The following is a 17,964-nucleotide window of genomic DNA, read 5'->3' as shown; positions in this document are numbered from 1 at the left end:
AGCATACAGGCAGCTCCTGGAGGATGTAGGAATTGATACCATCGTGTGGCCCCTACACTCGCCTGACCTAAATCCAATAGAACACAACACCTCTGTGAAATCATGTTTCGGTCCATTGTCAGGCATGCATCCAAGCATGTGGGGGCCATACAAACTATTGAGTACAATTTTGAGTTGCTGCAATGAAATTTCAGCAAAATGGACTTTGAATTAATTTTCATTTCCATCAAACGATGTGTTTTTCCCATTGAGATCTGATGTGTGTTCAAAGTGTTCCTTTAATTTCTTTGAGCAGTTTACAGTCTCTCAAAGTATTTTGTTACAAATTACATTAGAGTTTTTCAATCTAGCAAAATACAAATGACAAAATACTTAAAAGTAATTAAATACATATTTTAAATATATTTAATTGAAATACTGCCTATCTCTGACTTTAGTGAAGTGCTGTCACAGCCAGGTGACACAGTCAGTTCCACCTTTGTCTGTGATGGATCACTTTTGTGAATAACTTGCCCAGCACTGCTGCCAAGCTACCATGCCAGATGTACTGCATGAGGTAAAGTAGCTACATCCTAGTAACATCTCAACCTGCATTTACATGAAACACCCACAGCCAGTGTCACACTGCATGATTGGCAGGGTGGGACAGGAACGCCTACAGGTATGTTGCAATAAGGGAAGAAAGAATTAAGAAATGCTTGAACACCAATCATAAATCTGGATTTTTCAGCATGATCCATACAGCATATGACAAAATTCCTGCTGAAGGTGTTGTGGCAATACCAAAAATTCACGGGAAAAAGCGTGATCACAAGTGAGTTACCAGGGATTGTCACAAGTCCCCTAGGGCAGTTACAGTATGTATACTCTTTCTCTCTACACACAAAATAGACTGGGGGATTTCACTTGTTAATTTATAGTTATTTAATTATGTTCATTTAGTTCATTCATTTATAGCTTTCATATTTCTTATTTTGATGTTTCTTTCTGTCCTTGCTACTTGCTCATCATGTTCTTTGCCTCTCATACAACTTACTCTCACCAAGGCCGTCTGACCCCCCGGCTCCAGGAGTCTGTACGAAGACCATAGATAAAGGGGCTGTTTCCCTCGGGGGCGGGGGGGGGGGGGGGGGGGGCAGAGACAGACACAGACAGACACTGAACCGTCCGTGTGAAACATCTTTCTGTAGCATCTTCATTCTGTCTTAATAAACTGCTTAAGCTTAAGGAACCTGCCTCATCATTCAACTAAAAGAACCTGAGGTTTCACTGAAAAAATCTATCAAGACATCATCAGACATTTTGTCATTTTATGCACATTCTGGGATTCACACTAATGTCTTTGAACGTAGGCTGGCTAGTAGGGATGGGCGATACCTGATGAACTGATTTTCTTTTTGATCTAATCTAATTCAATACCAAAGTTGGTATTGCTGATGTTAATCCCAACCCTGAAATCATGCAATAGCCATAACAAATTAATGGGCTCACTGAACTGTTTAACCCATTGTACCCTTATGCTCTGGAATTCTGTTGATGACCAAGACAGGCACTGGTACCTTTTGTGGCTATAAATTCTCATCATCCAGCTGGACTAAACACCTGTACTCAAAAACAAAGTCAAAAAATGAACAAAGGGGAATATAATACATCACTTAAGAGGTGGCCCAATGTCATAGAGATGCCACAACCAAAACTAAGCAAGTAAACAGTCTCAGTGAGGACTGTGGAACCTGCGGAATCTGTGGAACCGCTCAGCTGTTAGCTGTATGTTCCTGATGGTGCCTAAGACGATTGAAACCACTCGCTTATTTATCGACTTTCAGCAGCCGTCACCCTACTCTTTTCCTGCCCTATGCCATGTATGAACAGATAGATTAGCAGACTTAACTTTTCATAGAAAAATTTCCTGCACCTAGTTCATGGCAGATGGAAGATTAAAGGACCTAATTTTTAAAAAGATGGCATTTCAAATTCTTTCGGTTCTTGTAAAGATTTGTAAAAGAATTAAACCGACAATTGCATAACGGTGTAAGATTTCTATCTCTCAGCATTATTGAAAATTTTCTAAAAAGAAGGTGTGTTTACTTGTTATCTAATCATTTAGACACAGATTATCACAAAGTAAAAGTAGGCATGCAGAAACAAAACCAGTTTCTGATAAATTTGATATTAGTAAGTTAAGGCCATTGTTTGGGAGCAGAACAGGAAAAAGCCGGCAGTGTCACTGTATTTATAGAGGTGTCAGGACCGAGTGTCTCCACTCACTTGGAAAGACACTCTGGGCAGCGGACAACTTGCAATAACGCAGAACAACTTACGCAGCAATGGCTTTGGGTAAGTTAATCGGAGACAAAATGTGATCAGTTTTTCTTATACATATACGAGGCGTGTATGTATGTATGTTTGTGTGTGCATGTATGTATGTATGAGTGCATATGCATACACATATATATATATATACACAGCATTACACACACACACGTACATATATACCATGTGAACTGCAGAATTTGATTATGTCAGATTGCATTATATATGAATTTTATAGCTACTGTATCACTTCTTTGTTGAACATCAAACAATAATTTAATTGGTATAATAAAATGGCTGTGCATAATTTAGAAATCAATGCTGTTAAGCAGGTATCAGAACTGCCTCTGATAACATCCCATCAGGGGTGTCGGAGGGACAGCGATACCCGGACTGATTCTGGGCACCCAGCACTTTATAGGGCTCCCAGAATTTCCTGCTTTGCCTTCACTTCTGGCTGTGTATATTTTCTAGTTAGTAAAGATATACAATCTCCAAGTGTGACTTAGAGTGAATTTGAGTTTTCCTGTAAATCTTATCAGCCAAAGCCTTGTTGATTTCTTTAATCGATGACAGAGAGGACAAATAGAAAGCACCACTACACTGTAAAAAAAACATTTTGTGATTACTCTTGCCTTTTTTCTTCTTCTCTTTTCTAGTTCTGCTCCACTGTAGGGAAAACAACAAGGCTCACAACACTGATGAGATCTCTGTGGACAGACTCATAGTGAGGAGGGGGAAGCCCTTTCTCCTGACTCTCCAAATGAAAACAGCTGACATGTCAGCTCTCGACAAGCTGGAGTTCACTGTACAAACAGGTAGGGAGTCTTTTGGCTGATTTGAGTGATATTGGTTACATCTTAACATAACCTATAACAAAATGAAGCATTAAATATGTCTCCTGTCTCTGTCCTGCACCCCTGACAATAATGTTTCAATAACAGTCTCAATTAGCAGCCTGTAAATAGACGGGGGAGGATTGCACGGTACAGGTCGTTGTCGACTTAAGACTGCGATCGCTTCCAAATGATCGCCGTAAGTGGGCCCTTTATTTTATATGGAAAAATGATCATATGCATAGTGATAAACAAGACCCCAAACAATATGATTTAAAGATGATGTAGTTCATCTTTAAATCATATTGTTTGGGGTCTTGTTTATCACAATATTCTTAGTTCCATCCATCCATCCATTAACTTCCGCTTATCCGAGGTCGGGTCGTGGGGGCAGTAGCCTCAGCAGGGAAACCCAGACTTCCCTCTCCCCAGCCACTTCCTCCAGCTCCTCTGGGGGAATCCTGAGGCGTTCCCAGGCCAGCCGAGAGACATAGTCCCTCCAGCGTGTCCTGGGTCTTACCCGGGGCCTCCTCCCAGTGGGACATGCCCGGAGCACCTCACCAGGGAGGCGTCCAGGAGGCATCCTAAGCAGATGCCCGAGCCACCTCATCTGGCTCCTCTCAATGCGGAGGAGCAGCGGCTCTACTCTGAGTCCCTCCCGAATGACTGAGCTCCTCACCCTATGTCTAAGGGAGAGCCCAGCCACTGCGGAGAAAACTCATTTCGGCCACTTGCACTCACGATCTCGTTCTTTCGGTCACTACCCACAGCTCGTGACCATAGGTGAGGGTAGGAACTAGAGTTTAGATTCTCTGCCCGAGGCCGAGCCCAGACTTGACCCGACCCGACCCGTGGGCCGGGTCGGGCCGATATTTCCTGCCACTATCTTCGGGCCGGGCCGGGCCGGGCCGGGCCGGGCCGGGCGGGGCCATGATCAAGCATTTGTGTGTGGTTTTTTTTTTTAAATCATTACTTAATTAGCCTAATTGGGTGGAGAGCTATGCCATAATTATAAATGTAGCTCCCTCCCGTAAGACACGAGCACAAGAGTCCTTTGCATTTAACTGAGCCGACGGTTTATTCGAAAGACAGTGGCTTCGTTATTATCACCATCATGGCAGACGTGAGAACTAAATACAGATACGGAAACACAAAATCAAGCACATTTACTTACAATATTAGCTAACAAACATTGAAATTCAAATGAAATATAAACATAAATAACAATAAAGACAGCTTAGAGAATTCATATACAGTTAACATGAACCTCAGTTAGCATTTACATGGCTAAATACAACAAACTTAACTAAAACTTAATTAACACATACCTCGTTGGCTGCTTACGGAAGGATTTAACCTTTTTCTTAACCCTTTACTTAAAGTTCGATGCCGAGCACACAAACTGGTTCCAGCAGCAAGCGAACTTGATAAGTGAAAACGTGCTTTTCTTCTAAACGTGTCTCAATAATTGCGGACATCAGAACAACAGTTCCGCTATTACCTATTTTGTTTAAAAATATTCTAAAACTTATCATATTTATTAAATATGCCATCCAAAGTTAATTACTTGTTCATTTTCTGTGTTTATCATTGTTCACGTTTTTTTTTCATTCGGATCTATTTGCGATCCATTCTGAATAAACAAACAATGCAGTTTACATGCTTCGTCCTTGTTGCATTTTTCATTAAGATAAATCTAAACTAATTTCTGTAGTTCAAACAACTTAGAATTGTAGTTGAGAACGTCTGTTACAACGGCTCACGTATTAAAAAATAGTCGGGTTTAAATCGGGCTCGGGCTCATAATTACAGTTAATGTGTCGGACCGGGTCGGGCTCGGACACAAGGTGCACGGGCTCGGGTAGGATCGGGTTTAATTTTTTGGGCCCGATCTAAGCTCTAGTAGGAACGTAGATTGACTGGTAAATCGAGAGCTTCGCCTTTTGGCTCAGCTCCTTCTTCACCATGACAGTCTGATGCAGCGCCCACGTCACTGCTGATGCCGCACCGATCCGCCTGTCGATCTCCCTCTTCAACCTTCCCTCACTCGTGAACAAGACCCCGAGATACTTAAACTCCTCCACTTGGGGAAGGACCCCCTCCCAGACCCAGAGAGAGCACTCCACCCTTTTCCGACTGAGGACCATGGTCTCGGATTTGGAGGTGCTGATTTTCATTCCAGCCGCTTCACACTCGGCTGCGAACTGTTCCAGTGAGAGACAAAGCTCACGGTCTGATGAGGCCAACAGAACCACATCATCTGCAAAAAGCAGAGACCTAATTCTGAGGTCACTAAACCGGATACCCTCAACGCTCTGGCTGCGCTTTCCCACCCTGAGACGCCAGATGGTGGACCAGAATCTCCTCGAAGCCGTCCGGAAGTCGTTCTCCATAGCCTCGCCAAACTCCTCCCATACCCGAGTTTTTGCCTCAGCGACCACCGAAGCCGCGTTCTGCTTGCCCTGTCGGTACTCATCAGCTGCTTCCAGAGTCCCACAGGTTAAAAAAAAGGCCTGATAGGACTCCTCCTTCAGCTTGACAGCATCCCTCACCGCCAGTGTCCACCAGCGGGTTCGGGGATTGCCGCCGCGACAAGCACCGACCACCTTACGGCCACAGCTCCGGTCAGCCGCCTCCACAATGGAGGCGCAGAACATGGCCCATTCGGACTCGATGTCCCCCGCCTCCCCCGGGACATGGGAGAAGTTCTGCCGGAGGTAGGAGTTGAAACTCCCTCTGACAGGGGATTCCGCCAGACGTTCCCAGCAGACCTGCACTATACGCTTGGGTCTGCCAGGTCTGACCGGCTTCCTCCCCCCCAGAGGAGCCAACCCACCACCAGGTAGTGATCAGTTGACAGCTCCGCCCCTCTCCTCACCCGAGTGTCCAATACATGCGGCCGCCAGTCCGATGACACGACCACAAAGTCGATCACCGAACTGCGGCCTAGGGTGTCCTGGTACCAAGTGCACATATGGACACCCTTATGCTTGAACATGGTGTTCATTATGGACAATCCGTGACGAGCACAGAAATCCAACAACAAAACACCACTCGGGTCCAGATCGGGGGGGCCGTTCCTCCCAATCACGTCCCTCCAGGTCTCACTGTCATTGCCCACGTGAGCATTGTAGTCCCCCAGCAGAACGAGAGAGTCCCCGGGAGGAGCCCTCTCCAACACCCCTTCCAAGGACTCCAAAAAGGGTGGGTATTCTGAACTGCCGTTTGGCGCATAAGCGCAAACAACAGTCAGGACCCGTCCCCCCACCCGAAGGCGAAGGGAGGCTACCCTCTCGTCCACCGCGGTAAACCCCAATGTACAGGCGCCCAGCCAGGGGGCAATAAGTATGCCCACCCCAGCTCGGCGCCTCTCCTCGTGAGCAACTCCAGAGTAGAAGACAGCCCAGAAAGTCGTCATGACTGCCATGGACAGTCTAAAGTACATTGTGCTTAAAAAAAAGTTTTGTTCTCACCTCTGATTATGTGTTTTCATTATTATGAAAAATATGTTTATGGTAGTACACAGTTACAACAGTCCAGAAAGTTACCATGACTGTGACGGACAGCCAAAACTACATTGTGTTTAAAAAAAACAGTCAGTGCATGCATCATTTACTAATCAATTTAGTGTTTCTATGAGAATGAGGGACAAGCGTGTGAGAAACACCTCTGGCTGGTCAGAGTCAGCCAGTCAGCCAGAGTCTCCACCCTCCAGTCAGACTTGCAGTCCTGGATGTTACACCCAGCTGTACCTGAATACTGAGCTGAGGCTGTGTTGGATCATTAGTGTGATGCCCCTTAGTATAAACTACTGACATGCATGCTACAACATCTCGAAATTATAGCCTATGACACAAGCTTTAGTGCACATGCATCACTAGTGTTACACAACACAGCGTTAGGAAACCAACTGTGGCTGAGATGCCACCGATTCATCTCCTCAAAACATCTCAATTAATTTCCGTGCATTTGTGCAAGGTGCATGAATTAAAAATACCCGAGAGAGGTCAGGGGATAACGACCTGGCAAAGGTAATAATTTTTCTGTACCATCAATCAGGTCTTCAGGCTTCTGAGGCTTTGAGGACCAAGGCGATGTTCAGGATCTCTCCTGCGGGGCTGGCGAATAATTTGTGGAATGCCAGCATCCAGGAGAAGACTGTCTCCTCTGTGACGCTGTCTGTCAGCAGCCCAGCCGAAGCCTGTATCGGGGAGTATTCTCTGAGAATAAAGACTGCCTCTTCCTTCACTTGTGATAACAAGTTTATCCTGCTGTTTAATCCTTGGTGTTCAGGTGAGTCCCAGTGTGGGTAAGGGTGGAGGAGGGGGGAGTGACACGTGGACTATTTAATACTTGATTTAGGGGTATCAAGTTAAAGTTACTTGCCATTTACAGTAGCACACCAAATGTTGAGTATGAATACTGCACTCTCTGCGCTCATACAGATACACTGAAGAATAATGGTACCTTTGGTGGCTCTTCTTTTCATCTCTGGCAGATGATTCAGTATACATACCCCAGGAGAGCGACAGACGGGAATATGTGATGAATGAACACGGTCTGCTGTACATAGGATCTAGCGATTACATCTTCCCCAAGACATGGACCTTTGGACAGGTACAAAGAGAATGCAGTCAAACTTACATACTTAGTAATGGGAAAAATTAAGCTGTGGAGAAACTGTAAACCAGATGGAGTTAAACAGCAAAACGGTTGAAGAGGCATGGGATTTTTTTAAAAGCACATGGTTGCAAGTGCAAGAGGACTTCATACCTGTTTCCAGCAAAACTAAATCTAGGAAACTGCAGCCAAGGTGGTTTACTACGGAAATTAAGAATAACGTCAGGAGGAAAAGGGCTCTCTTCCACAAATGGAAAATAACTAATGATTTCAAAATAAAGCAGGAGTATCTATGTCTACAGGTTGACTTAAAAAATAACATTAGAGGAATGTATAAAGGAACATTGCATTGGAGGCTAAGGATGACAAAAGTTTCTTCCAATATTTCAACTCCAAAAGAGCTCTAAAAGCTGAATTCACTAATGTGCAGGATAGTAAGGGTCTTATAATTCAAAATGAAATTGATATAGTAAAAGAGTTTAATGATTATTTTACATGGGTATTCACAGTAGAGGACACAAGTAACCTGCCACCATTTAAGTGCAAATACAGCGTCGTCTATGACCAATATATGTATAACTGAGGCTGATGTGGTACTAAGCCTAGCTAAGCTCAAAATAAATAAATTGCAGGGCCCTAATGGCATCTTAGCTATAGTTTTAAAAGAGATGAGGGATATTATTAGCCAACCTTTAACTTTACTATTTCAGAAATCCTTATCTACTGGTATGGTACCTTCTGATTGGAAGCATGATCATATAATACCCATATTCAAAAAAGGGAATAGAAGTCATCCAGCAAACTATAGGCCAATCAATTTAACTTGCACAACTGGAAAAGTAATGGAAGCTATAATCCAAGGGAAAATGCTAGATTACCTGGATTCAAATAACATTCTGAGGGATAGCCAAAATGGATTTAGGGGAGGTAGATCTTGTTTAACCAAACTACTGTACTTGAGTCCTTTGAGGAAGAGAAATTGATCACAAAAAGGCCTATGATGTGATTTACTTAGATTTCCAGAAGGCCTTTGATGTTGTCCCTCACAAACGGCTCTTGCTAAAGCTCAAAGCTGCTGGGATTTTAGGAACTGTGGCAGCTTGGATCGAAAACTGGTTAACTGACAGGAAGCAGCGAGTAGTTATTAGAGGCACAATGTCACAGTGGGCCTGCGTTCATAGTGGGGTACCGCAGGGTTCAATTTTAGGACCACTATTGTTCCTAATTTACATTAATGATATTGACACCAATACATACAGTAAACTGGTTAAATTTGCAGATGACACCAAGGTGGGTGATGTAGCAGATACTAAACTACAGTAGCAGCACAGAGGCTACGACAGGATCTTAATTTAATTAGCGACTGGGCTGATACCTGGCAGATGAAATTTAACGTACCTATAGATCAATGTAATTCATGCAGGGAGCAGAAATATAAAGTACAGATATTTTATGGGTTCCACTGAAATAAAAGTAGCTGATTATGAGAAAGACCTCGAGGTGTATGTTGATGCTTCCATGTCCCACTCTCGCCAGTGTGGGAAAGCAATTAAAAAGACCAATAGGATGTTAGGTTACATCTCTAGGTGTGTGGAGTTTAAAAAAAGGGAGGTGATGCTACAATTATATAATTCCTTGGTAAGACCCCACCTAGAATATTGTGTGCAGGTTTGGTCACCATACATTAAAAAGGACATTGCTGCCTTGGAAATGGTGCAACGTAGGGCTACAAGAGTGATTCCTGGTCTTAGATGAATGTCTTATGAGGAGAGGTTAGCTGAGCTGAATCTGATCAGCTTCGCGCAAAGGAGATTAAGGGGGGACATGATCCAGGTCTATAAGATTCTAACAGGTCTGGATGCTGTTCAGCCAAATGGCTACTTCAATATCAGTTTAAATACTAGAACCCGTGGCCATAGGTGGAATTTAGCGGGAGAACATTTTAAACAGAATTTGAGAAAGTAGTTAGAGTATGCAATAGTCTCCCTGTTCAAGTAGTGCAGGCTAAAACCCTGGGTTCCTTTAAATCAGAGCTAGATAAGATTTTAACAACTCTGAGCTATTAGTTAAGTTCTCCCCAAATGAGCTTGATGGGCCGAATGGCCTCCTCTCGTTTATAAATGTCTTATGTTCTTATGCTGGGAGGGGCTTCTGCGTGCTGTCAATCATTGACTGTTTTAAGCCAATGGGAACCAGTCAGTGAGAAGTGAGGTGGTTCTGTCAGTGACTGATAGTGCATGAGAATCCTATGCTGCCAGAGGTTCAAAAGCCTCATTCCCCCCACAGGAAACATTAATATTTAGCTATTTGTATACATGAGTATGTTGGACCTAAATGATCTCTGGAATCTAACCTAAATGTAACATTTGCTCTGCAGTTTGAACAGGACATTGTGGACATTTGCCTGAAACTCATGGACAGGAACCTCAAGTGCTTGAGAAACAAGGAGGAGGACTTCTCTGCTCGATGCAGCCCCATCTACGTCAGCAGAGTGCTCTGTGCAATGGTCAGTCTTGGCTTGTGTTATTCATGCATTTTACACCACAATGATGTAGGGTTTCAAATACATTGACACATTCAATGTTAAGCCTTCAATAAAAAGAAGATGGAGTAGATATGAAACCATAAGATATACTGAACTGTAGGAGGACATAAACAAAATTGAACCTGGTTCAGATGAGGTAGAAACACTGTTGCCAGTCAGTCAGGACTGCAAAGACATGCTGGACCTGAAGAAAAGTGTCAGACACTGCTGTACATCTTCAGTTATGGCTAGATAACAGGAACCTAGGAATCGGGGTCTTATGCAGGAATATATCTGTGAGTGTAGCTGTAAAAAAGATACAAACTTAAATTAGGTAGTAAAAACAACATCAAGAATATTATGATATTCACACATAATTAACAGAATGCAATATGTCCCATAACACAACTCAATAATCTCATACACTAGTATGTACTCCATTAGCAACTACACATCACCACTGGAACACAAAATTATCAAAGACAATGTATATGTGGTTAAACGCAACGCACTCATGGTTTAAATGTACATGCCAGTATAAATGTAAATAAACAATGTAGTATAAACTATATCAAATGCCGGTATCTCAACTCAGGGAAGTAACGTGGTTATTGGTAAGTGTGCAGGTGACTAATACGAGGTATCAATAATGCAACGCTTACTTGTATATACTGTACACGCACACTCTCAGGCAGAACAGAAGGGGAGATTTCGGCTACTAATACCCAAGTTAACCTGTTAAATTAACTAAACTATAGGTGCTGCCTCTCATTTGGTGGTTCCCTGCATCCTCACTCTACTGGCTTCCAGGTATACGTCTTATGGGCATGTGACGCCAACCAATAGTATGGAAGCTTTAATGGTCCAGACGTCTTAAGACACTGAAAATGGACGTTTTAAGACATTCATTTTAGACATATTTAGACATACAAATTTAACCTGTTGATTCAGAGGGTTTTGACCCCAATTACATTCCATTAAAATGAGCGTGTTAACTCTTTCAAACTACAATACAGCTGTTTCAAATGCTTCTCAAATTACAGTACTGTACAAATTAAATTACTGACATGCGTATAATTCAAATACACTATAATGCAGTACTATACTGTACTTGAAATACAGCTTATTGTAGTTTCGCTGCTGCATCTCAGTGGCTCTTTCTTGGCACTACTTGGACTACTTGATAACTATAAGCAAAGTATTTAAACAGTATTTGTACAGGAATTATTCTGTCCCAAGCTTTTTAATCTGTATGAGCGCTTTATGTAAATCTCATAACTATAAGCGGTTTCCCTTGTTTTTCATATGGGTGGGGAATCGTTTTCTGTCTTGTAACGATTGCATATACGGTTTCTGTGGAACGCTCTCTACACTCCGATTTGCTGCTGCCGAAACGCATCAAAGCTCATTACCATAAAGTTGACCAGGCTTCAACTTCATTTTGACGCTTCCACCGCCCAAATTGCAACGCAACGCACCCACCCATAGAGAACGAATGACATCCGATCACTTTGAAGATGTCTCCGCACGCGGTGTGAATTTACCTACAGCCCACATATGTGTCAACGTCAGTAGATTATAATATTTACTGAGACGTTTGTACAGTATGTTAAAAAATGTTCAGTACAAAAGTAATTTTGTTTTAATAAAAAATAGCTTGCTTGCTACACTATTAGGGCAAATTCATGGCAAATCAGACTGCTGTATAAAGCTACAAAAATAATATAATAGCAATAGTTTGCTTTTGCACCCCTTTCAGATTAATGCCCAAGATGATGGAGGGGTTTTACATGGCAAATGGTGTGGTGACTTCTCTGATGGCACATCACCAACATCCTGGAACAACAGTGTGCAAATCCTAAGGAAGTGGGCCAGGAACTACAACTCTGTGAAGTATGGTCAGTGCTGGGTGTTTGCAGCGGTCCTGTGCACAGGTATGTTGAGAAGGTGGCAGCTGTCTTCTTTTTGGATGAAGTATATATTCTGCATTAATAACTGGGGAACTGTACCCTCAACTGAAGATTGAAATCTGTATATATTTCGATTCAGTTTCAATTTCTAAATTCCAAATGCAGTTCTGAGGTGCGTGGGAATCCCCTCTCGAGTGGTCACCAATTTCCAGTCAGCCCACGACACGGACGGTAATCTTGTCGTTGATCAATACCGCACAGAGAGAGGCCATATTCCTGAAAAAGAAGAAGACAGTATATGGTAGCTGTCTCATGGTAAAACTAAACACATCTTACCAATGCATAAAGTAGCAAAAAGTTTGACCCCTGAGTCTCTCTCTGTACTGATGTAGGAACTTCCATGTGTGGGTGGAGGCCTGGATGAGGCGCCCTGACCTTTCTGGAGATTTCTATGATGGTTGGCAGGTGGTGGACCCCACACCCCAAGAAACAAGCAATGGTACAAAGTCGTCCACATTCCATTTCACACCTATAATAACCCTAATAATAGCCATCAAAAAATTGTAGCCAAGAATAACAATTCAATCGTCTATTCAACTCTATATGGCAAACGACATGTATTGTTTAATGTAGGGGTTAGAAACACTTATCACTAGCTGCCCAAAAACCAATAAATAATTGTAGACCATATAGTGGAAATCAGATAAAAGATTTACCCAATATCAAGAGGACACAAGGTGAATGTGGCTTTGAGACATTACAAAAATCTGAACAAACAGTAATTTGACTGGAGCCCCTGCTTCTCCATGAGAACCTCTGAAAGTCTGCTTTCCCTTCCTGTAGGACTGTACTGCTGTGGACCAGCCCCAGTCAAAGCTGTGCTGGAAGGTCATGTAGACGTCAAATACGACGTTCCTTTTGTCTTTGCTGAAGTCAACGCTGATATTGTCAACTGGATGATTTTATCCAATGGCTCTAAAATAATGCTTAATTCAGACACATGTGAAGTGGGGCAGAACATAAGCACTAAAATGGTTGGGATGGACAAGAGATCAGACATCACAGCCAGCTACAAATACACAGAGGGTAGGTCTAACTGTGGAGATGCTGAAAAGTTTCACCTCAATCATTGCCTACAATCTCAAAGCATTGTCATGTGAATAATTATAGGTTTGGTTTGATACTGATCATCAAAGCATGTCATTGTTATGTTATGTGCAGGTACACAGAAGGAGAGGCAGGTGTACAAAGAAGCTGTGAAGAGAGGGACCAAGCCTTTGAGTAATACGCCAAATTCACCTCCTGGGTCTCGTAACCTACAGCTGAAGTTAGTAGAGGTTAGCAAGTCAATCAACGGCAAGGACATCAGCCATAGTCTTGTTCTGAAAAACAGCACCCAGGCATCCAAGAAGCTCCAAATCCACGTGCTTGCTCAGGTCATGCTCTACAATGGTGTGCCTGGGGCAATTATCTGGACCAAAGAGCCAGAGACACTGCTACTTTCAAGCAAAGGTACAGGATTTGGCTGCTTCTGTAAAAACAACACAAGCCTTGTGTAAAGGGAAGAACCTTTTTTAACCCTGAATAAATTATGTCAGGATTTAAGAACTCAGCTAAGACCAGTACTAATGCCTGAAAACCAAACCAGTGTCCCGTTTTGTGTCCACAGAGATGAGCATTCCCATTCAGATCGCCTACCCATGTTACGCTACTCTCCTGGGGAGGAACACCATCAGAGTGAGCGCTGTCGTCACAGATCTGGATAACGCTGGGGTCAGCTACTATACAGAGAAAGACATTGTACCAGAAAACCCCAAACTCATCATCACTGTGAGTGCGGTCTTCTCTCGTTCGACTTCTGGGAAACTCAGAACTTTACAAGTTTTAGTCTAAAAAGCATGTCTCCACTAGGTCTTCTAAAACAAGGTTGTCATATTTGTTTCTTAATTAAAAGAATAATAGAAGGGAAACTGCAAATATATATGAATATATATACGAAGAAAATACAGTGCAGAAATATTTTCAAGGTCTTTAAAACAATGTAAAGGCAATCATAACTATAGGAATATTTTCTTACTTCTCGAGGCAAATCTGAAGAAATAGCAGCAGTTTTGATATAACTAATGTAACCATACTTGTAGCTGCTATTGAGAAGAACAACTTTTAAGAACAGTATTTTAATTTTCCAGCAACTGAAATTTCAAAGCAGTTTGGCTTTCCTTCTTCCAGACGAAGGGGATGGCCTACCCGGGCTCCGAAATGACAGCAGAGGTGGTGTTTGACAACCCCGTCTCCATGGTACTGACAGACTGTGAGCTCACCGTTAGCGGCTCTGGATTACTGGTGGACGTGCACGAGACCAAGTCAGTGAGACTCATCTCCCAAGTTCAAAAAACATCTTACATTGCTGTAACAATAATTTTCATAGAGGTAGGGTGGAGGGGTTGCATGTCATATCAGATCTGTGGAGTATGGTATGGCATCAAATCAGACTCACCACAACCCAAATTTGAATTTATTTATCTGAATTTGAATGTGTTAACCTGTACTTGAATTTCATTACCTGAATACCAAATCCTGAACCTGAATGTGTTTACCTGAACTAGAATTAATGAACCTCACTAATCACTAAAGTATCATTTTCTTTGATTTTCTTTGATTGCCTAAGACCTTTGCACAGTACTATATATTACTGTATTAATGTCCTGTTCAAGTTCAATTTTGATGGATGTGTTCTTTCCCTAGCCTGCCTTCCATCAAACCCAATGGTCAGATTCGAGTGCTAGTGCCCTTCATGCCATACAGAGCCGGTGCCAGGCAGCTGCAGGCCAACTTCAACTGCAACTTGTTCACGGACATCAACACGAGCATCACTGTTGACGTGAAACCTGCCAACCAAGCGTTTTCAATTTAGCTCACAGTAGACTCAAACGTCAAGAACTGGTTAGAGCAAGTCGCCTACCAACTTGTGATGCGCATATCAGAAACAAATGTACTTTTTTCTCTTGTGGATGAAGGGGTCCAAGGGGGCCGGGGAGAGGCACATTCTTGGATTGCTGTCAGTGTTTTAGGCCTCAGGCATGAAAAATGTGTATGTATGTGTCTTGTGCTGACCCAGAAACTGCTGAAACTGCCTGTTTGTGAAAAAAATTGGAACCTCCTCTGCTAAAAGAACGGGACGTACTATGTAGGCTGTTCAGTGCTGCAGAGAAAGCTAATGGGAAAGCAGTCAGAAGTACCAAATGGAGACAAACAAGCTTATGTTCTTATGTGTTTGCAATATTTACATATATTGAGGATAATATGGTCTAATGAATATGTTGTAATGAAGCAGATTAATGCACCAAATATATGGTGAGATACGGGTAGTTTGAAGCATTTCCTTTGTACGGGGATTCAGTTCCATGGAACAGGGATACTCTTTCTTTCCTGTCAATTCCAAGATACCCGGTCTTCATAAAAGACATTTTTTCTTACTCAAGTCGTGTCAGGTATATGTATGGTGCCGAACAGAATTTAGAGAAAAGAATGTGAGTCTAGGTAATTTACTTCCACACTCTACAAAGAAGCAAAACCTACAAACTCCATTGATGAAAGGGACTGGATAATTCCTCTGTCAGATTCACTGATGTGTTATTGCTTTACAAAAAGATTAAATATGAGACACTTTGTGTAATGACAAATGATGGTTGCCTTTTGTGTACTACAAAATGAAAAGACACGTTTTTTTTATATGTTAGTGCTGTCAAACGATTAAAAATTTTACTCAGATTAATCATTGGGTTGCTGTGGATTAATTTTAATTAATCACGATTAAAATCATTCATTTTTAATCTATATTAATCACATTTAATTTTGGATGAGCAAACAGACTCAAGAAAAAAGGGAATATATGTGCACTTAACATGTTAATTTAACATCTTGAACACAAGTCGGATGCATTATACACTCACCTAAAGGATTATTAGGAACACCTGTTCAATTTCTCATTAATGCAATTATCTAATCAACCAATCACATGGCAGTTGCTTCAATGCATTTAGGGGTGTGGTCCTGGTCAAGACAATCTCCTGAACTCCAAACTGAATGTCAGAATGGGAAAGAAAGGTGATTTAAGCAATTTTGAGCGTGGCATGGTTGTTGGTGCCAGACGGGCCGGTCTGAGTATTTCACAATCTGCTCAGTTACTGGGATTTTCACACACAACCATTTCTAGGGTTTACAAAGAATGGTGTGCAAAGGGAAAATCATCCAGTATGCGGCAGTCCTGTGGGTGAAAATGCCTTGTTGATGCTAGAGGTCAGAGGAGAATGGGCCGACTGATTCAAGCTGATAGAAGAGCAACTTTGACTGAAATAACCACTCGTTACAACCGAAGTATGCAGCAAAGCATTTGTGAAGCCACAACACGCACAACCTTGAGGTGGATGGGCTACAACAGCAGAAGACCCCACCGGGTACCACTCATCTCCACTACAAATAGGAAAAAGAGGCTACAATTTGCACGAGCTCACCAAAATTGGACAGTTGAAGACTGGAAAAATGTTGCATGGTCTGATGAGTCTCGATTTCTGTTGAGACATTCAAATGGTAGAGTCAGAATTTGGCGTAAACAGAATGAGAACATGGATCCATCATGCCTTGTTACCACTGTGCAGGCTGGTGGTGGTAGTGTAATGGTGTGGGGGATGTTTTCTTGGCACACTTTAGGCCCCTTAGTGCCAATTGGGCATCGTTTAAATGCCACGGCCTACCTGAGCATTGTTCCTGACCATGTCCATCCCTTTATGACCACCATGTACCCATCCTCTGATGGCTACTTCTAGCAGGATAATGCACCATGTCACAAAGCTCAAATCATTTCAAATTGGTTTCTTGAACATGACAATGAGTTCACTGTACTAAAATGGCCCCCATAGTCACCAGATCTCAACCCAATAGAGCATCTTTGGGATGTGGTGGAACGGGAGCTTCGTGCCCTGGATGTGCATCCCACAAATCTCCATCAACTGCAAGATGCTATCCTATCAATATGGGCCAACATTTCTAAAGAATGTTTTCAGCACCTTGTTGAATCAATGCCACGTAGAATTAAGGCAGTTCTGAAGGCGAAAGGGGGTCAAACACCGTATTAGTATGGTGTTCCTAATAATCCTTTAGGTGAGTGTATATATATTAGTTGAAGCTGTGAACACCACAAATTGCTACCATAAACCCAAGTTCTCCACCCAATTCATGAATACAGTGGTGCCTGTGGTCTACGAACAATCGCAATCAAAACATTTGTGAAAAAAATGCATTGGTTTGCATACAAAATTTGGTTGACGAACAACTTCCTTGACCAAATTCCTTTTTTTTATACTAGCGTAGCACCAGTGGGGCACATGTCCCAGCATGCCCCACGTGCTATTGTAAATAGCCCTTGTATTGTTGTTGTTGTTAATGTTAATGTTGATGGTTGCATTTCCCTGTTGCTGTGCATGTGTTTGCCCGTGTCTTGTGTGCACCCGGTCCGATCCTTACGTGTATTTAACGTGTGTAAATCTTACCGTGTGCGCGTCATGCAGTTCAGCTTCTGACAACCTTGTGTTTCCCATCTGTGTTCATGAACCACAGGCACCACTGTATTTATTTCTGTCAGACTCTTGTCATATTCGCAAAAGCTCTCAGTCATCCCACATGCAGGCACAGTTCAGAAGAGGAGAAGCATTCAGGATTACATCACACAATCCCCGGAAATCGAGCGTCTTGGGCAGGCTGA

General features: G+C 42.5%; 1 protein-coding gene across 1 annotated transcript; it reads left to right on the top strand.

The window, feature by feature from the left end:
- Nucleotides 1-2,230: 2,230 nt before the first annotated feature.
- Nucleotides 2,231-15,978, top strand: LOC111835290 (protein-glutamine gamma-glutamyltransferase 5-like). Its single transcript, XM_023795433.2, has 13 exons — nucleotides 2,231-2,337; nucleotides 2,973-3,131; nucleotides 7,209-7,442; nucleotides 7,648-7,766; nucleotides 10,147-10,275; nucleotides 12,053-12,227; nucleotides 12,369-12,504; nucleotides 12,596-12,702; nucleotides 13,047-13,289; nucleotides 13,425-13,715; nucleotides 13,873-14,033; nucleotides 14,433-14,566; nucleotides 14,949-15,978. Exons 1-13 carry the CDS (start codon nucleotides 2,328-2,330, stop codon nucleotides 15,115-15,117), a joined length of 2,067 nt encoding a protein of 688 aa, XP_023651201.2. The 5' UTR covers nucleotides 2,231-2,327; the 3' UTR covers nucleotides 15,118-15,978.
- Nucleotides 15,979-17,964: the final 1,986 nt, after the last annotated feature.

This window comes from Paramormyrops kingsleyae, chromosome 8 (assembly GCF_048594095.1).
Source record: "Paramormyrops kingsleyae isolate MSU_618 chromosome 8, PKINGS_0.4, whole genome shotgun sequence".
Lineage (NCBI taxonomy): Eukaryota > Metazoa > Chordata > Actinopteri > Osteoglossiformes > Mormyridae > Paramormyrops > Paramormyrops kingsleyae.
Note: the sequence above shows the minus strand (reverse complement) of the source record. Positions and strands in the feature narration are given on the sequence as shown.

Excerpts from the sequence above, each read along its gene's own strand:
- LOC111835290 (XM_023795433.2), top strand. Across the intron at positions 7,443-7,647 it reads GTTTAATCCTTGGTGTTCAG|ATGATTCAGTATACATACCC; the intron begins GTGAGTCCCAGT and ends CATCTCTGGCAG. Across the intron at positions 7,767-10,146 it reads AGACATGGACCTTTGGACAG|TTTGAACAGGACATTGTGGA; the intron begins GTACAAAGAGAA and ends TTTGCTCTGCAG.